At 43.4% G+C, this 24989-nt stretch overlaps 1 protein-coding gene across 3 annotated transcripts in view; it reads left to right on the forward strand.

Annotated features, from left to right (window-relative positions):
• Nucleotides 1-2657: 2657 nt before the first annotated feature.
• Nucleotides 2658-24989, forward strand: part of SHROOM4 (shroom family member 4) — a 207803-nt gene continuing 185471 nt past the window's right edge. The window contains exon 1 of one of the 3 annotated variants that reach the window (XR_011499632.1): nucleotides 2658-2919. Coding sequence is in view for 2 of the 3 variants with exons in the window: in XM_070502056.1 (XP_070358157.1) it covers nucleotides 2803-2919 (117 nt within the window). In the remaining variant the exon portion in view is untranslated. The remainder of the gene's footprint in view (nucleotides 2920-24989) is intronic. The other 2 variants (XM_070502056.1, XM_070502055.1) reach the window with 2 other exon arrangements.

Consider the following 24989-nt stretch of genomic DNA (forward strand, 5'->3'; position numbering starts at 1 on the left):
ACACACACACACACACAGAGAAATACACCCCTGGACTCTTCTCCATTGCTTTATTTTCACCTGGTTTATCTCCATCATCAAGTCTTTGTTTGCACACATACAATGTTTAGCCACCTGCCAGGGAGTAATCACAGATTTTACAAACTGGAGAGGAACATAAGAAATCAAGTAGCTCAATCCCTTCAATTTACAAAGAGGGGGAGTGACCTGCTTAATATCACACAGCAATTTAATGCAGAGCCAGCTTAGAATTCAGGCATCTCAAATTCTACCTTGTACCCTTTCCACTACGTAATCATGCTCCCACTAACTGTACTTCCAAGGAAGAATGAGATTCCTGCTACTAGCAGTGATTTTTGTCAGTTCTTTACTAGATTATCTAGCTAGTAAGATTATCTAGCTATCCAATGTTCAAAATATCTGCTTACGTGCTATTTGCACCATGGGCGAGGTAATTTATGTTCTTCTGTAATGAAGAAAAGTATAAACTGGAGAGTGCAACAAGACATCAGCATGGAGAGTGTCTTAGAATAAAAATAGATTGGTTAAAATCTAGCTCAGTGCTTGCTTTCATAATAAGGTTGTGGGGATTTTGACCTTTTTTTTATCAAAGTGTTTTCATATGTATTATTTCATTTTAGTCTTCAACAGTTCTGGGAGGTAAGTAGTTCAGGGCTTATTAGCTGAAGTGTACAGATGAAGAGAATGAGACTGAAAACTGTTAGTTCAGTGATGCGCCCAAGGTCACCCATTTAGTTAGTGACAAGGCCGGGGCTCAGATGTGTGTCCCTTGCTTCCAAGTCTCTTTCCTCTAGTCTAGACACATAATTCTAGTAGACCTTGAGTGATGACTACATATCCTGTGAACTGAACTTTACAGATTTCAATATGCTGAGAGTGAAACATCCTGAGTACTACCAGTGACAGTCGTAGAGATATGAGTTTTACCCCAAAAAGAAAAAAAGATGCCCAGTTTCAAGGTAGGACAGAGTAAATAAATGTTATATCATGGGTTGATACACAATTAAGAATCAATAAATTGAGATGCCATTTTCTCAAATTTTCTCGTAGGGGAAATGCAAAACAATGAACATGATCGAAATGATTTTTGCAGGTCTAAAAGTCTAAAAGATTGAACGTTTCTCATGTGAATCATCTCTAAGGACTTTAAAAAGGTGGGCTATAAACACCCAAACTGCAGTTTTATTAAAGAAAAGTCAGATCAGCATCATATAATGTGGTCCAGCAGGCTAAGAAGAAAGGATTGGGGGAGGGAGGGAAGCCCATGAGAGAAGTTTCAGTGGCCTGCTGGGACACACAGCAGGCTGAAGTGGGTTCAAGAGGCAGTGACAGGTGAGGAAATGGAAGCAGAGAGTGGACACCTTGTCTGCAGAAAGCTGACTGTGGAAGGAAGGGTGCCACAGTGTGTTCCTTGGCAATGAGGAAGAAGCTGCACAAGAAGAGAGCAAGAAACTAAGCAGGCAAGAGGGAATGGGAAGATCCTTTTGAGTCACAAATGAGTTGTTCAAACTTTTCCTGTTAGTGTGAGGTCCTTTAAAAACTCACTGCCTGCATGTGGCTCCAGAGACAACACCTCCGAGAGAGAAGGTAGCCCAGGTCAAGACTGAAAGATCAGTGTAAGTTTCAGTAACAGATTCACTTTTCAAGACTATTACCGTGGGTATTTGTGGGTGTGTTTTTTTCGGTCTGTTCTAAAAGCCCAGCTCAGAAACTACAGCCTTAAGCATGAACAGATGAGCAGAGATGTTCTGGACCCTGTCTAAAAGCTGATTCTTCCAAAAGGCACAACACTGTCAATTGGCGAGCTTATCAATGGATGCTCTTTCCTGTAGATTTGTTGAGGAGTGGAAACAATGCTGCTAGTCTGCTAGGAGTTTGCTGATTCCCGGCTTGGTCATCTCAGAGGGGCAAGTGCAAGGCCGTGCCAGGAACTCCAGATGACTTGGACATACACAAGCACAGTGCTACTCATAGATGCCAGCGCTGAGCCAGGGTGCGGTTGAGCCCGGGCAGGGGGCATCCTCAAAGTGCTTCTTTATTTAAACTATGCTCCGGGGCAATGTTTCATAATGACCCCACACACCTAGCGCATACACACAGAGCAGTCTACACACACAGCCCCACTGTGTTCGCTGGCCTGCTTGCTTTATTTTCCAACCCTCTAGGCAAGGTCCACAAATTAGCAGCCTTGTAACCCTCCCAGGACCCCGTTCTTGGGACCTTCAGAAGAAAAAGGCAGTCAGAGAAACACGAATGCGCTAACAGGGGAAAACAGCATTTCAGCCCACTCAGCCACGCGGGCCATCCACACTAACGACTTTCACCTCCCCTCGCCTGTGCTGGCTGGAGGGGCGGGGAACCCGGCAGTAAGGAGGAGGACCAAAGAGGGGGGCCTGCTTGAATGAAACAATGTAACAATTGATGTGAGGCCTCGCCTCGCTCCCACTCCCCAGCGATCCTATAGGCGAGGTCCCAGTAACTGCCCCTCCCCATTGCTCCGTTTTCATGTCCATTACGCGCTATCCCTCCGCCTCTCCTTCTTTCTTTCCTTTTCTTTTTTTTCCTTCTCCTTTTTCCCCCTCTCTCCCCCTTTCTCCAGCTCCGTGTCATTTCCTCCTTGCGCTCGCTCACTGCCCGAGCGTCTCCAGCCGGGAGAGTAGGCGGAGCAGGGCGGTGCAGGGTGGCGTAGCGCTGGAGGGCGATGGTGGCGGAGCTGCTGGGGGCGGAGGCAACATAGCCCCCGCGGAAAAGGAGCCCCGCGGCGCCTGAGCCGAGCGGAGGATGGAGAACCGGCCTGGGTCCTTCCAGTACGTCCCTGTGCAGCTGCAAGGGGGGGCGCCCTGGGGCTTCACCCTTAAGGGGGGTCTGGAACACTGCGAACCGCTCACAGTGTCTAAGGTAAGAACTGGAGGCTCTGTGCCAGCGGTGCCCAACTTTGAATGGGCAAGCGGGTGCGCAGGCTGCCGCGGGACGGGGCCCTCAGACCAACTTTGAAACTTGGCCAGGGCTGGGGGTGAAAGCCCCCCTGTGGAGCATTAGTAGCAGGGAGAGGTCTTGCCGCCAGCCCATGCGCAGACACCCCTTAAGGGTGGCGGGAGCACAGGATGAGAGCACGGCTAGCCTCCGGCTAGAGCCCTCCGGGCAGACACATTTGGGAGGGCTCTGGGGCAGCTTTCCCCGACGTCGGGGAGCCGCTCCCCTCAGTTTGAGCTGGAGGAAGTGGTGGCTTTTGGGGGTTTCACCTTGGAAGTCCCCGCGCCCCTATGGGACAGGCAACGCGGCTTGGCACCTTTCTTAGCAGCGTTGGCCCTGCGTCGACCGGCGGGCCGTCCCGCCGGGGCAGGTTGCAGGGCGAGGGTCTGGTGTGGGAACGGAGATGAGGCATTGGTGGCTTTCGTCAGCCTCACTTCCCACGGCCGGACGCGCGCACATCCATTCAGCCGGCGGGGCGTTGCTGCTGCCAGTTCAGCTCGGCCTTTCCCTCTCTCCGGAGTCCTGCCTCAGCGCCGGCGAGATTTCCTGCACGTTGAGAACGGTGGAGGAAACTTTTGCGCCATGGAGCGCAGCTGTGCTGGAGCTGCTGCCGCCGCCGCCAGGGTTTGTTTGTTTTAGGAGGCTGTGATCTGCTGGAAGCCAGTTGCGGCTGAGGACAGGGGAGAGTAGCTCTCAGAGTGCTCCAGAACCCCCAAAGCGAGCCGTCTCCGCTGGGGCTGAGGGTGGGGGGTGGGGGCCGCTGGGGCTGTTACTGGGAAGAGAGATTTGTAGGACGACTCACCTTGAGGCGCCAGATTGCCAAGTGATCGAACTTCACTAGCTTTATGCCATTTTTTTGTTTTTGTTTTTGTTTCTGTTTAATGCTCAAATCTGAAAAGCTCTTCTTCCAACCTCCTCAAATGGCAGTTGAGGTTGTAGATGTGAGTTTGGGCTTGAGATAGAAAAATGTGGCTTCTTAGCGGGGAACAAATGTCACTTTATTTTTTTGGTTTTTTAACGTTGGTCACATCTCAGCAGGGGGCTGCGAATGCCCCCGCCCCCAGCCTGTCCTGCTTTGGCTTTCCACTGGAGCTGCTGAGCGTAGGGGTTCTTCAGGCCTTAGGGCCCACACTCTTAGTAACCCTGCCGTGTTGCTGTGGGGTGTACCAAGCAGCCTGAGCAGTCTGAGGTATGCTGAGGCTAAATTTTGTGGGGCTATCAGAAAGAGCCCGGATCTTTAGTTTCCCCAAGCACCAATTAGCAGCCCAGATCTTCATCCAGCATCCTTTTCCTCTGTACTAGTCATGTATTTCTAATCATCCTGAGATGCCTTTGTCACCCACTGTCACACCCCCTCCTAAGATACTCTCCCTCCAGTATTCTCTGGAGAGAGTAATAAGCTTCTTTTTTTTTTTTTTTTAAACAAAAACACTTTCAAACAACCTCTTTGGGGAGGAGAATACTGGCCTTCGGGAATTTCTTCTAATCAAACTCTTCCTCTCCCCACTCTTTCCACCAAGGTCACAGCTGGCTATGCAGCCCTCCATGGTCTGGCAGTTCCTCCCTTTCTTTTTCTCCTTACACCACCCACAGAATCAACACAGTCTGCCTAGACAACGTGCTTTAGGGCACTTTTTTACCTCTGCCCAGGTCTGACCCATCCTGAGAGGCGCCCCAGAGAGGGCTTGCTGCCGTGGCCCTGGATTGTTTTGTGAGCCAGTGAGAGCATGGCAGGGGGTGTTACTAAGTATGGGGCAGCCAGCAATTTGTGGTCTGGCTGGGGGATTATTTGAGGGTAGATGAGGGTTTCCTTGGCCAAGCTGTTGAGGAAGTGACTTGTGTGTTGAGAGGCAGGGTGCCTTTTAATGATTCCCTTTCCACTGGATGTACAGTTGACCCCTACTATATGAAGGCTCATTATTACATGCATTTGCATATGCAGGGGGTAAAAGCCTTTCCCCCATCCCTCCCAGATAGCCTGGCTCCTTACAGTAAAAGTCAGCTATATATAACTTGGTTATCCCCAACATTGTATAAAGGGACCATAGTATTTTCTTCAGTACAGTGGTTGCCTGTAATTTTTTCTTTCTTGCCAAGACACTCTGTGGCATATTTCATTAATCCCCTTTTCATTTTTCTGCCTTAGTTTTATTTCTCCTTATGCTTCAGAACAACACAGCTTTCTTCTTGAAAATAGTCTCGGTCTGCACACACTGGTGAGAATGGGATAGAAGGGCGTAGAAAGAATTGGACTGGCAGATTGAAAACTTGGGTTCTAATCCTTGCTCTGCTACTCGCTACCTCTGGGATCCTAGGTATATCACTTGCCCTTACTGGGTTTAAGGTGTCCCCTTGTCTACAATGAGGTTCAAGTGGGTGGCCTTTAAATAAAACTAGGACAGTCTAGTAGCCAATCCTTTATGCTAGCTCTGGCCCTTTTGTCCTGGGAAGGTTTGGACTAAGGAAGGTGAGGCTTTGTTCTGTTTGCATACAATGTTACTGGTTATAGTGTGTTTCTGTATCCCTTATTTCATTAGCCTCTTACAGCCACTCTGTGAGGCAGTCATTGAAGGTTGTAGAGAAACTGATGAAAAAACTGAGGTTGTGATGCATTGAGCATCTTGCCTCCTGAGTCAGAGGTAGGATCCCAGTCTATTGTATTTTTTACTGCTTAGAGTGTTTCTTGATTCTTCTGGTAGCTCTGCAGTTTGTGAAGGGGCATGGAGCAACACCTTTCAGGGACGTATCCAGTCTTGGCAGCTTCCCACCCCAGTGATCCTTTCCATGCCAACCTGTGGTTCCACAGTAGATGAGGACTGGGGTGCAGACACTCTCTGATGGAATCTGGGCTCAGGGAGTAGGAGAGAACTGTTTTGATAACTCCAGATCACTTGTGATGATCTCAGGTCAGGCAGAGACAGAGGTAAGGTGCAAGAATCATAGTGGGGAATGTTGGAGAACCTTCTTTGGTGTCATGGGAAAAAAACCCAAAAGTGATTTGGGTCTGGGTGATATGGAGATAGCTTGTGGCAAGGTGGAGACATCTTAGGAGTAGAGGAATTTGAGAAAAGGTGATTAGTGGGAAAAGAATGCATGGAGTGTGAAAGTCTACCTCATATTTGTCATGGAAGAACCAGGAAATGATCAGGTTGAGGAAATCATCAATTCCTACTGGCTCCTGTGATTTCCTTGAATGTGGAGAATTCAGCTGCCCAAGTTATGGAGACTGGTATAGTCTTCTGATAACCAAGTGACAAAGAAAGAGGAAATGTTAAAAAAAAAAAACCCTACTATTGATTATCTCAAGTGTTAAGGGATGGTTTATGATTTCTCCATACATTGTGGTATTCTCAAAGAAGCATGACCCTCAAGGGAATTCGGCTCATGACTTTGGTGTTATTAATTCCTTTGGCTAGTGTCTTATACTACCTTGTTGACCCAGGGGGCCTGTCTGAAGTGGGGACTGTCTTCTAATCAGATTCTGGGTCCCCCACTACAGTGTAGACAGTCATCCGTGAAGTTGACTCCCCATGCTGGATGAGATCCTCTTTGGGGATGGGTGATCTTTCCAAGGTTTTGGCACCAATGATTCTTCATTGAATATGGCCTCTCGCAGGCCTCAGAGATTCAAACTGTATCCTCCTGTAGGATCTGTGTGCGTATGTGAGCGTGCATGTGTGTGTACGCATGCACACGTGAGAGAGAGAGTTGCTGAGCTGTAGCATAAGGTTCCTATACTCATTTTGAGTTCTTGGAAATATGCCCTGAGGTTGGCTGAGGGTGGAGAAAAGAAAGGGTGGAGACCAGTGTGGGGATGCAGGAAAAGGAGAAGGAGTAAAATTGGGGAGGAGGACAAGACAGGGTTTTTTTTGTCCTTTTACATATTTGCCCTTTTCCTGGCCTGTTTTTTGTGGCAGTCTCCATCTGGCACAGTGGGGGCTAGTTGCCACCCTGGAACAAAGTAGAGTTGGTGGCATAGTAGCCTGGAAGAAAAAGAAGCTTCACTTCCTCCATTTAATGTGCACTGATGTTGCTATGTCATTTTACTCTTTCTAGATCCAATCTCTGTTTGCAAAATGAGGGCCTACCTGCCGCATCTTTATTATCACAGATGATGTAAGAGTGAATTGGGGAGACTAATACTGTTTATTGTCCTTAGCCTAGGTAGATGGTAGGGCATGCTCTTTAAGTTGTTTTTAGTCCCTCCCCCATCCCCACTGTGACCTTATTTCTAGAAGCACACAGAGAGGCAGTTGAGATTTCGAGACTAAAGTCAGATTGAGGCTGTCATCTGGCAGGCAGTAAATTTGGCTGTGATTTTGAGTTCTTGTTGGGTGCAGAGGTAGTGTCATACAAGAAACAATACTTCCTGTGAAACTTTCTTAGCTGTGTTACAGGCTGAACCCACCCCCAGACCAGGGCTTGGCATTACGAAGGGAACTTCATGGGGTATACTTCTTGGGAACTTAGTCCAGCCTGGTTACTTACATGAATCTCCTTCTCATCTCTGCCTCTAGAATCAGAAAAGAAGTCTATGGCCTCAGTTCCCCAACTACTACCTTCTTCCAGAAAGTAGAAGGTATTGGAGGACATGGGTTAGGAATCCATCCAAGAGAGATACAAAGAAGTTTGGAGGGAGGTAGAGCAAGAAGGGCGGGTGGTATGTGTCCGGTAACCCTTGGCTGAGCTTTGGGTACACACTACTTTTGGGCCTGCTGGGCTGTCATAATACACCTGGCACCCTACTGAGATTCACACATGTGCTCCCTGAAGTGAAAAAGGCCAAACCTGTTAGGGGTTTTTTCCTCTCCCAAAACTCAGACAAAGAAAATAGTTCAACTCCAACTGGAAGACACTTGAACATTGTCCCTTAAAAAGATTAAAATGATTTCCCCCCTTACTCTGCCTAATTCCCTCCTGGGAATTTTTCTAAAGAGAAAAGAGAGACTCAGACTTGAGACTGGTGTTTATGGAGTGATTGTCTGGAGGGAACATCACAGTTTTTATAGTTAGGCTTCTTCAGAACCAGGGGGTAAAAAGATGCTGACCCATCTGAGAAAAGTTAATGAAGAACAGCAGAGATTATGTAAAGGGCTTCTCTTACTACCTGCCTCCCGCCCCATACCCCCTGTCCCTCACCAAGCACCAAAAGGCAGACAACTCAGGGCTGCTAACCTAACGCTGTTCTTGGAGGAAACCTAGAATCAGACTCTCACAGTGAGGAGGGCCTTTTGAAAGTCACTCGGTCTTAATCTTAACCAGTCCATGAGCCTCTCGTGCACTATTCCTGAGCTTGTTTTCCTTTGGTCGTGGGGGTGCTCACTCCCTTCTTAGCCAATCCATTTCATTGTTGGAGTTTTGACTGTGGACACCTTTTTCTTAAGTTGAGCTGCAATCATTCTCCCTCTACCTGCCATCCATGGGTCCTAGATCTACCTCCTGGGATCATGCAGAACAAGAATGCTTTCTCTGTCTTAGGACAACCTTTGGGAGGTCCAAAGATGAAGACTATATCCCCTTATCTCGCTTTTCTAGGCTGAAGAGCCCTAACTCTTTCAGCTGTTTCTTACGAGATCTGAGATCCAGCCTCCGCTCCTGTTTCCTCCTCCCACTTTGGGCGCACTCTAGCCTGTCCACGTTCCTCTTGAGTTCTGGAGCCCACAGCTTAACACAATAACTGAGGAAAGTCTGGCCAGAATTGAGTAGGACCATTAAAAAAAATAGAGCTGAAGAGCACTTTGGCTCTTTATGAAGTCCATGCCATACAAAGACCCTATGTCAAGCAAAGTCTTTTTTTTTTTTAACTTTTTATTCAGATTATGATAGTTTACAACCTTGTGAAATTTCAGTTGTACATTATTGTTTGTTAGTCATGTTGTAGGTGCACCACTTCACCCTTTGTGCCCACCCCCACTCCCCCTTTCCCCTGGTAACCACTAATCTGTTCTCTTTGTCTACATGTTTAACTTCCACATATGAGTGGAGTCATACAGAGATTGTCTTTCTCTATCTGGCTTATTTCACTTAACATAATACCCTCAAGGTCCATCCATGTTGTTGTGAATGGGACGATTTTATCCTTTTTTATGGCTGAGTAGTATTCCATTATATATATATAAATATATATATATATATACCATATCTTCTTTATCCAATCGTCAGTTGATGGGCACTTAGGTTGCTTCCACATCTTGGCTATTGTAAATAATGCTGCAATGAACATAGGGGTGCATGGGACTTTTGGAATTGCTGATTTCAAGTTCTTTGGATAGATACCCAGTAGTGGGATGGCTGGGTCATATGGTATTTCTATTTTTAATTTTTTGAGAAATCTCCATACTGTTTTCCATAGTGACTGCACCAGTTTGCATTCCCACCAGCAGTGTATGAGGGTTCCTTTTTCTCCACAACCTCTCCAACATTTGTTTTGGTTATTTTAGCCTTTCTAACGTCTGTAAGGTGATATCTTAGTGTAGTTTTGATTTGCATTTCCCTGATGATCAGCGATGATGAGCATCTTTTCATGTGCCTATTGGCCGTCTATATACCTTCTTTGGAGAAATGTCTGGTTATGTCCCCTGCCCATTTTTTGATTGGGTTGTTTCATTTTTTGTTGTTGAGTTGTGTGAGTTCTTTATATAGTATGGAGATTAACCCTTTGTCGGATATATGACTTGCAAATATTTTTTCCCACTTGGTGGGTTGTTTTTTTGTTTCAATCCTGTTTTCCCTTGCCTTGAAGAAGCTCTTTAGTCTGATGAAGTCCCATTTGTTTATTCTTTCTATTGTTTCCCTTGTCTGAGAAGATATGGTGTCCGAAAAGGTCCCTTTGATACCAATGTTAAAGAATGTACTGCCTATATTTTCTTCCAGAAGCCTTATGGTTTCAGGTCTTTGATCCATTTTGAGTTTATTTTAGTAAATGGTGAAAAAGAATGGTCAATTTTCATTCTTTTACATGTGGGTGTCCAGTTGTCCCAGCACCATTTGTTGAAGAGACTTTCTTTTCTCCATTGTAGGCCCTCAGCTCCTTTGTTGAAGATTAGCTGTCCATAGATGTGTGGTTTTATTTCTGGGCTTTCAATTCTGTTCCATTGATCTGTGCACCTGTTTTTGTACCAGTACCATGCTGTTTCGATTACTGTAGCTTTCTAGTATGTTTTGAAGACAGGGATTGTGATGCCTCCAGCTTTGTTCTTTTTCCTCAGGATTGCTTTAGCAATTCGGGGTCTTCTGTTGCCCCATATGAATTTTAGGATTCTTTGTTCTATTTCTGTAAAGAATGTCATTGGGATTCTGCTTGGGATGGCATTGAATCTGTAGATTGTCAAGCAAAATCTTTTAGTGGAAGTACCTGTGCTGCTGCTAAGCCATACCTGCTCAAGGCCTCTAGGTAGGCATCTGGGATAGCCACATAATAGATTTCAGAGGGATACATTTTATCTTTTACTATTTATTTAGAATTGCCCTTAGCCAAGGCCAGCCTTGGGAAAAGTGTTCTAAAGGAGATGAGAGAGAAAACATAAGCCCCGGCTTCAAGGAGCATATATGTTTACACAAAGAGTTACAGAGAAGGAATTTGTATAATAGAAGAAGGAGGCAGCATTAATGAATAGTGAATAATGGAAGTCAGAACTCCAGAACGTCAGATTTATTTTATTTTTTACCAAGTGCTGGCTTGGAATTTGTGAAAGTAACCTCTCTAAACTTAATTTTCTCCTTCTGGGAAAAATAAGTGTCTCCAAGATTGAAGATGTTGACCATATGTAACGTACAAACAGTCTCCAAGTTATAGAACCCCTATGAAGGAATTTAGATACAGCCGTCCCCATCCCCAACCCCTGTCAGATATTCATCTCCTTGCACATTGCCTCTGGCACTGACTGCAAAAGCCCCTCCTGTTGCTGCCATCCCTGGGTTCTGAGGTCTTCTGTCTATACCTGCAATATCTGCAAGACTCACTCCTGCTGAAGGTCTTGTACCCCAGCCTCATCTTCTCATGCCCTCACATCCACCAGTTTGTCACCTGAGCTGGGCAAATCCCTTTTCTTCCTACTAAAGCCCTGATCAGGAAGTGCATTGGAGTGGAGCGTAATCCTCCTTATTGCTGAAGGGTGAGAGGAGAATAGAGAGAAGAAGGAAAAAAAGAGAGAATGAAATAGAGAGCGGAAGTCTAGGAAACATACCTCACTAACACAATGTGCTCTAGACATCTCTGCTAAATAGATCTGGGTGGGCTTGGGGTTTTACTAATATCAGTGCTCCAGGTGCTCATATCCTTGATGCTAGGACCAGAAGTGTGTGTGTGTGTGTGTGTGTGCATAGTGTATGCACAATTAAATTTCTCTCCAAAACTGAACTTTAGATTTACCTGAGTTATCTTGTAATCAGCAAGTGACCCTTTTATTTTGCTTATGTTGGTACCTAGATCACTTTCATTCAGCTTTTCTGGAGCCAATATTTTGTCTCCTGATGCCCCCCTGAAATACGCCCTTCAGGCAGACTTCAACTAAGTCATTCATGAAGAAGTTGAGATTTTGTTTTTCCTGGCTAAAGATTGTGTTCCAAGGACTGGGATGGGGTAGAGATTTGTTTCATTACACCCCTTTGCCCTCTCCGGGGTAAATAGGCCAAGTGGAAAGATCGTCTTAGGCATTAGTTTTACAAGGGATGAACCTTTCTTCCTCACATCACACTGGCATGTTTACTTGGGCACATAGCCATCCTGGCTGGGAAGTGAAGTTGCAAAGATCAAGATGACTTGGTTTCTCAGCAAGCTAACCCCTCCTCTTTGACTTCACCTCCACTCCCTCTTCTTTTAGTGCAAGTCTGTGACTATGCCATGTCACAGAGTGAGCACTGCTTAGTAGCAACAGAGACACATTTTCCATGCATCCAGGCTGCCCTTTCTTCATATCTAGTCTTTGGTTCCTAGCCCCTACCCGTCACCGCCAGTTGCTTGAGGCCTACATTTTAGACTATCTCATTCAAGTGCCATTGCCTCGTTGTTCATTCGTTGGCTGCCCTGCCTTCTGTCCAAAACCCAACTTTTGTTCGTCTTTGGTCACGGTGGGCCCTTCTAGTCTGCCATACCATCTTTGTCCCTCTTGGCTAAGCCATGCTTCCGGTGGGGGGTGAGAGAAGCTCACAGAGTTAAGGTTGATAAAGTTTGCAAACACTCATCAAATTGATAACCAAATCAGGGTGAAGTTTTCTCACACTCTTTCTCTCTCTAGCCTGTTTTAGTGGAGGATAGGACCTTTGTCACATTTCTGATACTCTCTTATCAACTTGCTGAGTAATCTTGGCATGTTACTTCACCTCTCTGTACCATTCTGTTTCTTTTCAGACTCTTCATGGGGCAAGCTTCTGCTTTATTGAAGGGTTGCTAAGAGCTCCAAGATCCTTGCTTGGTCTAGGCTGAGGAAGTGTGAAGGCTAACTGACAGCAGGGAGTTCTTACAGTGCATTGCTTTTCTCCACACTACTACTTCCTATCTTTCCAGAAGTGGCTGTTTCCTGGTATGTTCTCAGGGACGGCATGCGGCATGGTCTGTTAACTTTCACTCAAGTCTTTTAATGTTACATCTGAGAGGAATGCAAGAGGTGGGACTAATTTGACAGGATCAAGGGTTAAGTTCAGTGACAGACAGACCCTTTGTGGTGTCTTCTGGCCCCCACCCTAATGCCACTTGGCAGATTCCCAGCTGTATGGTCATCTCTCTTCCTGAGCCTCTGGCAGGGAAGTTTTGAATGGTTCTCCTATACTGCCTGTTATGGTCCATCAGAAATTGATTTTTCCTTTGGGGGAGGGGTTGGGGCTGAGATAGGTAGAGCTGGGAGTAAAGCTGGTTCAACTAGTTATTCTGGAAAAGGAGTAGAGTCTCATGGCTGCAGCCCTATCTTTGCTTATGAGAAGATGACAAGCTAAAGCCTTGTCTTTGTCGGGCTGCCTTGCTGTTTTTTATTTCTTTTTGTTTGTGTTTGATGTAAGTAAAAGCTCCTGTGAAAACTTCTGCATGTAGGCAGCTTTTGATGGCATGTTATCTGACTGAGAGCATAAGCGATGACATATTGAAGCCTCGGGGCTGAGTAAGCATCAGGTCTTGACTCTTATGTTCTTTGGAGGACTTCACTGAGAGTTTGGAGCTCTGAGTTAATTTACATTTGCAATTAGAGAGTATCAAGACAACAGGCTGAAAAGTAGACCAGGCAGGTCCCTGTATACTCCACTTGTGTGGATGTGCCTCACTGGTTGGAGGCAGTGTAGATTGCTTGCATCTTAGCAGTGTCTTGAACCCGAAGGGTGGTCAAGACCTAGATATGGTCGGATAGAGGAGGTAGTGGACCTGCTGTTTGGCAAATACTGCTGCTTCTAGGTGTTTTTCATATATTCTTATTTAATTTTTACAGTAACTCTTTGAGGTCGGTATTGATGTCCCCTTTGTGCAGATGAGGGGACTGAGGCTCAGGAGAAGTTAAATAACAAACTCTAAGTCACACAATAAATAGAAGAGCTAGCATTCAAATTTACTTCTCTCTGACTCCAAGTCCCAGATGGTTTCTACAATACCTTGTTTAGATAGGTGAAAGAAAGAAGGAGAAAGAAAAAGAACTGGATAAGAATGTGGGGGAGGGGAGAAATGAGATAGAGAAATAAGAGAAATGAGAGGAAAAATGAAAGAGAACGATAGAGAGAGAAAGAAATGAGAGAAATGTAATTTAGTACAAAAACTGGTAATATTACTAATACATGCCCCTCAGGGATCAAGGTCAAAGGAAGGTCTTTGTTTTGTTTTGTTTTAAATCTCAAATCAGGGTAAGGAGTATGAACTTAGATTGAGAAGACATGAAGTTCAGTCTTTGCTTTGCCACTCGTTATTTGTATGTCCTTGAGCAAGTCGTTTCCCTCTCTGTATCTCAATTTCCTCTTTTGCAAAATGAAAATAAACTTGCCCTTTTTTTTAGTAGAGAGGGAGATTGATTTTATCCTTTATCTCATATAAATACTAGATATGTATGTGATTTAAGAAAGAAATAAAAAGCATTCCACAGGTGTTCCTTATTAAAAATGAAGTGTATGAGTTACCGAATCTTTGAGAGTTGTTTGAAATGGCAGAACACCTTTAATGTGATGTCTGATGCTGTTGGAAGACCAGACATGACTTCTGGCTAGTGTCTGAACAGCAGGCAATTTGAAAGGCTATGCTAAACCTTGTTTGGCTCCTACCTATGAGCTCTCATTTCAGCCTCCAACCAACCAATCAATCAATCAACCAACCAGTCAACACATATTTGTTGAGCACTTTGTAAAGTGCCTAACCCTAAACTAGAGACTTCAAGAGATAGCCACCATAGAAGACCTGTTCCCTGGAAATGACAGTTTTGTTGAAGAGAGGGACTACTGCAAGCCCAGGAAACAAAAACCTTTAAGTGCTGAAGCCATGGGATAGGATCTAAGAGCAACATTTATTCGGCAGGAAGAGATTTCATTGTGGGCTGATAGGGTTGGTGAGCTTTGTGGAAAAAGGAAGAAGAATTTGGAGCTAGGCCTTGAGGGATATATAGGACTTAGGTGGGTTGCGGAACAAGAAAGGCATCCATTCCAGTTAGTGCAAGTGGTGCATGTCCTAAAGACGCAGACAGCAGACTGAGGCCAGTTGGTTCACTACACGATGAACTGAGTAACAGCATGAGCTCCCCAATAGCAGGGTATATGTTGTTTGTTCATTTATTCACTTATTAATTCATTCATTAAATTGTACCTGTTCTAGGAGCAGAGATATTCTTCCTATGGCCTATGAAACCAGCATAGAGCGCCACAAATGTCACTTTTGTGTTCAAACAAATACTTCCATAGTGCATATCCTGGGCCAGGCACTGGTTTTCTAACTTAGATATTAACTCATTTATTAACCCCATTTTACAGCTGAGGAAATTGAGGCATAGAGAGGTTAGGTAACTTGCCCAGTGTCATACTGCTTGTGTGGCTGGATAAATGAGTCAATGGAGGTTGTTGCAGAGTAATGGGATATAAAGATGAATGGATTTGAGCCAGTTATTCTGAAGACACAAGAAAACTGGGCTATAGAATGGATTCAGGTTGGAAGTAGGTAGCCATTTCATTGTTTTGGAGGATTAGAGTTAATGTATTAAAAATACAGCACCTAGCACAGTACAGTACCAGCCACATAAGTGATTCCATGAGGAAAGACCTGAACTGATCAATAGGAAGGGGCGTTTTGAGGGAATCAGTCATCTTGGCAATGTGCTGACTGTTGTTATATACTAGCAAGTTGCCAGAGGTTAGTGGTAATACATACCATTTGGATCTGAGGAAATGAAGGAGAGGTAGGAGTTAGAGATGAATCCAATATTTCTAATTTAGAAGTCTCTAAGTGGTGATGGGGATTGGGAGGGCTAGCCAGTTTTAGTTCAGTTTTGGATCTTCTGAAACCGAGGTGTCTGTAGGACAGTCAAGTTAAGAAGTCCCATAGCCCGTTTGAAAAAAGGATCTGTTTACTTAAAGCCACTGATCAGTTAAAACCACAAATCATTATTTTAGTAACATAATGGTTAACACAGACAGTTTACTAAATCTGCTTATTGTTGTGGAAATGAGTTAATTGCCAGACAATCTCATGCCCCACCAGACTTTGGAACAGGCCTGTATTGTTATTTAGTGGACTTTTCTGGTCATAGCTTTGTCTTGCCATCTCTTCCAATCTGTGGGATGCTTAGTCACCTGAGGTGCTACTGGCTGAAGTTCTTTCTGTCTAAGTTAGTACTTTTAAGTGATGGGAAAGTCCAAAAATCAAACAAACGAAAAACAGAAGAAACTGTCAAAACACCAAACTTCAGACATAAAGCTTGAAATGTTAAAAGGTTCGAGACTGTTAAAAAACATCAGTTGACTTGCCAAGATGTTTAAGGATTGCTTTCTCTATATGAAAATCAAAATGTGGAGGCTTGGTAAACCTCAAACCAGTGAAGTTTCAAGTCTGTATTGCATTTTTCTTAGCAGTTTTACACTCTGCATAGTGTAGTAATATTAATTGTCAATATTTCTACAATAGTATTGGTTCTTAAATGTGATCTATGAAAAAGCATTGTTAAACTTGAAAGCATGATTTGAATGCCTTCAGTGGTGTTTTTACCATACATTCATCGTGATTTTTAGATTAAAACAAGGAGGAAATAGGGATTTATTTCACAAATTTATTTGCTCCAAATCTGGCTGGAAAACATCACTTTATTATTAAGAGTGTTTTGCAAATTTGGAGTGATTATTTGCGCTAAACCTGAGCCCTGATGCCCTGTACACTTACATGAAATCTTCAGGAAAGGTTAGCTTTGTGTGCAGACGGGTCTGCTAATCCCTCTCCTACTGCTGTCCTTAGATTTGCTTTCTAGATCTCTTACTTCTTTGTGCAGCATCACCCGTTTTTCCGCATGGTGAAGAACTCTAATTCAGAATGTCATAAAGATGCTTGTGCTATGGAAGTTGGGCTATTCACTCTCTCCCTACTTCCTTGTAGACAAAACTCACTTCTTGCCAAAAGACTAATGGGTACATGAGTTCATTTACCTAACTCTTCTCTCTGACAAGGTGAAATAGCTTGTAAGTTATATTTGAAATTGATTTGAATATCTAGCTGTTGGGGGTATTTTTGTGAAAAAGACTACCCGAGTGCTCTGGTTTCTATAGGAGCCAGCTTGCTAACTTCTCTGCTATGTGAGCTCTGGTGGAAGGATGATACTCTCCCCCTCTGGATGTAAAGGGTTAAATGTGTAATTTTCATGTTTTCCCATGCCTTTGGCTGGAGAAATGTGCAGTGTTCTGAAACCTGCCCAGACCCTGCACATACTGTATCTACTTAAGGAAGGTTTTGGCTCTTAGCCCTTCTCAGCCGCATTAGGGTTCGGGTTACATCCCTTTCCCCTTCTAGCCACTAATGAAAGCGAAAAGAATTAAGGATCAGGGAGAGTTAATTCCCACTGCTAAGACCCAGGTGGGGCCCTTCCACCTCCCATCCTGGCTTCTAAGTTGAAGCCCTAATTTAGGGCTGAGCTCTAGTCTAAGCCTGTAAGTGACAGTGATCTGGAACAGGCCCCAGAAAAACACTTGACAATCAGGTTTTGCCCTATGCTGGCAGTTCTCCTCCTCTCTCTCTTTTTCTCTTTCTCTCTCTCTCTCTCCTCTTGCTCCTCTGTTGGGATCTTAGGAGAGACCAGTGACCCCAGGGGCCAAGCCAACCAATGCTATTACAGAAATAGAAATGATGGGGACCAGCCCCGGTGGCACATTGGTTAAGTTCACACGTTCCACTTTGGCAGCCCAGGGTTGACTGGTTTGGATCCTGGGTGTGGACCTACTCACCACTTGTCAAGCCATGGTGTGGCAGGCGTCCCACATATAAAGTAGAGGAAGATGGGCATGGATGTCAGCTCAGGGCCAGTCTCCCTCAGCAAAAAGAGGAGGATTGGCAGCGGATGTTAGCTCAGGGCTAATCTTCCTCAAAAAAAAAAAAAAGAAAGAAAGAAACAGAAATGATGTATTATAGTTCCTTTTTTCTAAACTGGAAGATTTGGATGAAACTTGTACTATTTTTTTTTTTAAGTTCCTGAATCAACATCAGTCCAACATTAGGAGTTTCATTCACAATAAGAAATGTCATTGATATCTCACCCAACTTAAAAGAGATGCATAGTAATGAGCCCTGAAATAGCTCAGAGAGAGAGGGCAGCTTTGAAGGAGGATCTTGCAAGAGCTGGGACAAGCAGAAGAAGCCTCTTTCTGGAACAACTACAGTCTTGTAGTGGCTTCCTCAATGGTTCCCTCCCTTTAATCATGCCCTCCCTTCCACTTCAAATTATTTAATGGTTCCTTGCTACCTATAAAATAGAGCCCAAACTACTTTAGCCTGGTTATAGACCATTCTCCATCTGGCTCTAGTCTTACTTTCTAGCACTCCTTCCAGGACCCAGGTTTTCAGGCAGACTGACTTCCTCTCTAAACACCAAACACACCTGGGAAGTTCTGGCCTCCAAATTTTCCATCCTGATGTTCCTTGAGGGGCTCAGCTTCACAATGCGTACTTGGAAGGCCTTCTCTCTTCTCTGCCCCTCCCAGTTAGGCCTAACCTTCAAGCCCAAACTCTAAGCCTCAAGGGCATCATCTCAGTCTGTTCCTGGTAGAAGTAATTTCTCACTTTGTGGAATGCTGGGGTTCTGATTTTTCAGTGGAAATCTTTGGATACTTTGGCTGCCTTATGTGTGGCTTGTGGGACCAAAATTGTCTAGAGGACAATAGGTATATCTTCTCTATCTTTACCATCCTTAACACAGAGCACAGAATAGACTCTTCATAGTGGTTTGCTGGAGGAGTCAAGCAAAAATTTTGTACTCGATAATTGGTAATTTTCCCCTTTCCACTCCCAATCCCAAATTAGAAAGAGGACATGACTTGAAGAGCTGGATATACTAACCAAGTTTTCTAGTCTTTCTGTGACACCTAGTAAGTGGGATGAGCCTTGAATGACACACACATGTGAGCTAGGGACAGGGGGAACACTTACAAGGAAATAGTGGTGCAGGTGAAAGGCAACCCTGGATGAGAGGGGAGATGGCAGCAGTGGAGGGTGGGGATGTTTACCTGCTTGTCCCAGAGCTGCCTGGAGTTTGGTTTGCAACAGTTGGGTTTCTTGCTGCTGCAGCTCCTGTGTGTAAGCTGTGTTACTGAGGCTTGCATGTGGGAGAGGCCTGCTGGCTGATGATTACAGCATTCCCCATGCTGTTCGGAAGTGTTACTGTAAAACTCTTAAAACAGCAGCCACCCCTCTTGTTGCTATGTGTCGGGGAGGGTATAGTGTGAGTCTTCTGCCTGACTCAGATGTTTTCACTGCTTCAGCTGAAAGGAGATAGCTTTATGTGAACATACTGTATGTGTGTGTGTGTGTCTGTGTGTGTGTGTTTTCACTTTTGCTTAAGCAAGCCCTAACGTGTTCTGTCTGACTAGCCTTGGATGTGAGTCACCGTCTGGTATTTATACCCAGTGCCTTAAGTGTCCTCATTATTTGACCATGACATTCCTTTTCTCACTATTTTACTCAAAGCTGGGAATGCTGAAAAGGGCCAGAAAGGACTGTCTGTGTCCTCCTTCCTATTGGAGTCTAATCTAATTGGTGGCTAACTGTCCCTGCAGAAGTCACTTAGGTTATGTCAAGGCTCTAAAGAGAGCAGACTGAAACTTACAGTGGCAGTACTATGACGGTTTAAAAGACACACTGTGGGGGCTTCTTTTAGTTTGTTCTTGCCCAGACTACTGCTGGAGAATTTGACACACTGGAGCAAACTTTAGGAACAGGCCTCGAAAGGGACCCCAGGAAGTATTTGTCCTTATCAGGATCATATAGTAAGTTTGAAAGGAATACGAACAATCTGAGAAAGTCTCAGAGGAGATGTTTCAGCCTTTGCAGGCATTTTGGGAGAAGCAGAGAATGTCAGCTTTCTCCTTACTGCTGTTCCCATTAAGGTCCATAAAAGTTGAAAATTTTGTCTTGGAAGCATGCTGCTAGAGTGTGGGAATGGTAAACTCCATCAGGGGCACTCTTGATATCAAAGGGACAGAGCCTCAGAGAGGAAGGACATAACTGTTAGCATGGTCATTTGGAGGCCAGGCAGCCAGTAAATCATTTGAGAATGAATTAAAAGTTCAAAGGGCAGGAGAGAATTCTTTGGGTGACCTCATAGGTGCTTGAAAAATCAAAGGGATAGCTAATGTGCTTTTATTTTTTGAGCGCTGGTTCTAAGAGGTGAGGGAATGGAAGCGCACAGTAGGAAATTGGCATTGCTGTTTTCATGTGCTTGGGAGCCTTAACTCTGGGCGGGAATGATCAAAGCTACCATTAATTAAATGTCAGTTATGTTCTTGGAATTTTATATGCATAATCTCTAATCTTCTCATCGCTACTGTAAATTAAGTGGTAGTATTCCTATTTTACAGATGTAAAACTATGAGGCTCAGAGAAGTCAAACAATATTCTTAAAGTAACAAAGCCAGTAAGTGGTAGAGCTGGGATTTGAATCCAGCTCTGCCTGACCCCAAATCCTATGCTTGTCCCACTATACTTTGGAGTTTTATTTCAAAACCCTTTTTCTGTGCCTCATGTTCTCTTTATTGTACCATTATTAACCATTCCTGTGACCAGGTTCTGTGCACCATAGCATTGGAGAAAAGTGGATCACACAGACCACTCATTCCCAAGCTTTCCTGGGAAGCTTGTTAAATACATAGATTAAACTCTCAGGATTAAATAATATAATGTATGAGAGGTACTTAGTAGTGTCCCTATTCTAAGATGGAGAAATTTCCAAAATTCATTGAACCAGTAAGTGGCAGAGCTGGTATTCAAATTTCAGCTTATTGGATTTTAGAGTGCCTGTTCTTCCCAATGCCCTCGTTGCCTCTCAAACTTGGATGGGGGGACGCAATAAACAAAAAAACCCTGACTTGACCCTCTTGGCCCCTACAAACCTACCCGTCTCACTTACCCTCTTTGCTGCCAATTTTTGTTAAGTGAAGAGTGGTCTTCCTTCCTTCCTTCCTTCCTTCCTTTTTTCCTTCCTTCCTAACACAATTCATTTGTTTTAAATTGTTATTTTGGGGATAGGTCATAAATGTTCATGGATCAAAACTAAAATTATATAAATGGGCAAGTGTTTCTTTATTCCTAGTTTCTTTTCCCAGAGACAATCACTGTCTACCCTTACAAAGATAGTGTATGCATTATATATAGATGTGTAGCATATGCTTGTATATATGCATGCTCAGTGTCTCTATTTCCTGACAGCCTATGTATGCCTGATCCTCTCCAATCTGGCTTCTACTGAGGTCTTCCTGAGGGCCAAACGGACTGGCCTTTTCACTGTCGTCATCCTCCTTGTCTTCTCTACACAGTTATTTTATATTTTAAGTTATTTGTTGAATAGGCAACATATCCACATAGTCCAAAAGCCAGTTAGTATGAAAAGGTGGACGTAGAATAGTGTCCTGCTCATCCTTGTCCCTTATCTACCCAGGTTCACCACTCCCCACTGTGCTTAGATTTTCTTTTAAATGTATCTTTCCAGAGTGTCTCTATACATACATAGGCAAATGTGAACTTAAATTTTTTATCTTACCTTTTATGCATACTAAAATAATCTTCTGCATCTTGCTTTTTTCACTCACATTTACCAGAAATCTTTCTCTATCAGTATGTACAGGGCTACTTCTTTTTTTAAGTCATATTATATTTAATTATTTAACCAATTCTTAGTATTGCCAGTCATTGGCATTGTTTCCCATGTACCATTCTGATGTTCTTGAAGCCTCGCTGGCCAGCATGGCTTCTGTGACACTGACCTACCCTTTTTCTCCACCCTCTCTCACTATTTCTCCATTCTACTTTGTGAATCAACCGTCTCTTCCATCCCCATCCTGTGGATATCCCTTGAGGCTCAGAGCTCAGCCTCCTGCTTGCTCTCTTTGCCTCTCTCCAATCTCTTTCTCTCTCCCTCTCTTCCTCCCTCTCTCTCCTTTTTCCCTCAAGAAAGAGCAATGATGAGATCTCATGACTCCCAAATCTCTTGCCATAACCTTTTCACCAAAGCTCTAGGCTCTTCAGCTGTCTGATGGACAATATCTACTTGAATAATTTTTTATTTTTTTTTATCTCAAACCCAAAAATGTATAAAACGGAACTTGTTATCTTCCCCTTGCCAAACAGGATCTGTCCTTGGCCTCCTGCCTCCCACTCAGCTAGCACTGGAATCTTGGAGTCACTGCTTATTCATCTCCTATATCCGATCAATCACCACATGCTGTCAGTCTTTCTTCCTTCCTTCAAAATAGCCGTCGTATCTACTCCCTTCCTTTCGATTACTGCTACTCCCACCCTCTTCCAATCCCTTATTACTTTACTTCTAGATTTCTGGATTCCTGGCTGGCTTCCCTGCCTCTAGGCTCACTCCTTTTAAGTCACTTTCCCTATTTGAGAATTTTTGTTTTCCTGTCTGTACAACGAGGAAGCCGGACTGACTGGTTGATCTCTGCTGTCCTTTCCAGCTCTGACATTCTAGACCAGCAATCTTCCTAAACAGTATATTACCACCTCCCACCATTGCCACTCCCTGTACTGCCCTCTCTCACTTGAATAGTTGCTATGGCTCCATACCCCTAGCAGTGCCTTGCACAAATCTTTCCTCCATAATGTTCCCAGTTTTTTTTTATCCTCAATCAGGTTACAGTTGAAAGGAATCTTAGAGACCATTCAGGTTGGCCAACACTGACCCACTGCCTGCCTAAAATGTATAACACCCTTAAATTTGGTTGACTAGGCTATGCTTGAACCCTTCCATTGATGGTACCACTCTCTCACAAGCCAGCCCTTTGCATTGTTAGGTAGCTAGAGTTGTTATAAATTTCCTACCATAAACTGACACCAATTGGTCTGCCTTTATGACACTTTATTTTTCAAAACTTCCTTCATTTATGATTTAAGTACCAACCCCTCAAGTCTGGCCTCTCAAGTTCTCCATAATATGGCTCCTACTTTCTCTTCCAGCCTTAAATCCTGGATACCTTCTTTGCATTTCATTCAAATAAAAAAAATGGCTTCTGATAACATGGATGGACCTTGAGGGTGTTATGCTAAATGAAATAAGTCAAATGGAAAAACATGAATACTGTATGATTTCACTCATATGTGGAAAATAAACATACACATAGATACAGAGAACAGATTGATAATTACCAGAGGGGAAGGGAGTAGGGGGAGGGTGAAAGGGATAAAAGGGAACATGTGTACAGTGATGGATGGAAACTAGACTTTTCCATCTAGGTGGTGAACACCACTAGGTGGTGAACACAATGTAGTCTATACAAAAGATAAGATATAATGTTGTACACCTGAAATAATGTTGTAAACTAACGTTACCTCAATAAAAGAATGACTAACATTTATTGAGCACTTACTGGATGTCAGACACTGTTAAGTCATTTTACGTATATTATCTTATTTAATCCATACAGCAACCATATAAGTTTCTATTATTATTCTCCATTTTGCAGAGGAGAATAGTGAAGCATATGGAAATCCAAATGATTTACCCAGAGTCTCACAGCTAGTAAATGATAGAGCTAGGATTTTAATTCAGAAAGGCTGTCTTGAAAGCCTATGTCCATAATTCCTGCCATACACTGTCAGCCCCAAATGTGACAAATCACAGTTTCCCAAACATGCCCAATGCTTTGTTCATCAGCTTCTCTCCACACCTTTCTAGTCGCATCTGCCTGACTAAATCCTGCCTATTCTTTGAGGCCCATCACAAATTATACTTCCTTCTGGTCCTGTTCTACCCCATCTTCCATCCCTCCATTCTTCTTCTACACCTCCCCCCGCAAAATCCTTACAGGTTTCTCCACCTCTCTTCTAGAGCTCACGATGTTCTTCCTAATGAGCAGTGTGAACTCATTTTATATCCCTCATAGAGATTATTTCTTTTCATATTTTGTTTCTATGAAACTTTTCTTTCTGAATCTTGTTTCTTTCTTAGGCTCTAAATTTCATTTCTGTCATTACCCTGGGGTTTGCACGTTTATTCCCAGGCACCATCAGTGACAGGGACAAAAACCAAGCTGTTCAAGTGTTGCCATCCATAATAGTATAAATTGTATATTATATACTTATTTATTGTTTATATTACATCTATAAAATATAGTATAAATTTATATGTTATATTTACTAAATAAATCTATATACTGGGAGCTGAATGAGAAACAACCTAAAAATGAAGGAAACGTTTTATTAGTGTCTCTATCCCCAATCTGACTGCCTTAATATTTATTACTTCCCTCTCCCTTGCCCTTAACATTTGTTGTTATGCTATCTACAAACTATTATAAATTTTGTTTTATTACGTTGATGGACAGATGGATGGATAGATAGATAGCTACTTCACCACTTGATCTAGAGATTGTGAATTTCTGTGTGTGTTGGGGGAGTAGGTGGTGGGTGGTGGTGGTTGGGTGGTTGGAGGTAGGTGGTTCTTTGGGAAGGGAAAAGTTCCTTGTCTTCTGTGCTAAGAAAAAGTCCTTTATTTTTTTGCCCAGCTTTATAGAGGTATAATTGGCAAGTAAAATTGTATATATTTAAAGTGTACAGTGTGATGATTTGATATATATGTACATTTTTCATGAGAACCCTTAAGATCTTCTCTCTTAGCAAATTTCAAGTATATGATACAGTATTATTAACTATAGTCGCCATGCTGTATATTAGATCCTCAGAACTCATTCATCTTATAACTGAAAGTTTGAATCCTTCAACCAACATCTCCCCATTTTTCTCACCCCTCAGCCCTTGTCAACTACCATTCTACTTTCTGTTTCTATGAGTTCGACTTTTCTTTTTCTTACATTCCACATATAAGTGAGATCATACAGTATTTGTCTTTCTGTGTCTGGCTTATTTCACTTAGCATAATGCCCTCCAGGTTCATCCATGTTGTCACAAATGGCAGGATATCCTTCTTTTTATGGCTGAATAATATTCCATTGTGTGTGTCTGATTGAAATATTATATATATATATATATGCACACATATATACACACACACACACATTTTCTTTATCCATTCATTCATCAATGGACACTTAGGTTGTTTCCATGTCTTGGCTATTATGAATAATGCTGCAGTGAACATGGGAGTGCAGCTATCTCTATGAGATACTGATTTCACTTCCTTCAGATATATTCATAGAAGTGGGATTCTTAGATCATATGGTAGTTCTGTTTTTACTATTTTTGAGGAACCCCCATACTGTTTTCCGTAATGGCTGCACCAATTTACATTCCCACCAACAGTATACAAGGGTTCCCTCTTCTCCACATCCTTGCCCACATTTGTTACCTCTTGTCGTTTTGATAATAGCCATCCTGACAGGTGTGAGGT

Source organism: Equus asinus, chromosome X (assembly GCF_041296235.1).
Source record: "Equus asinus isolate D_3611 breed Donkey chromosome X, EquAss-T2T_v2, whole genome shotgun sequence".
In the NCBI taxonomy this organism is placed as follows: Eukaryota; Metazoa; Chordata; class Mammalia; order Perissodactyla; family Equidae; genus Equus; species Equus asinus.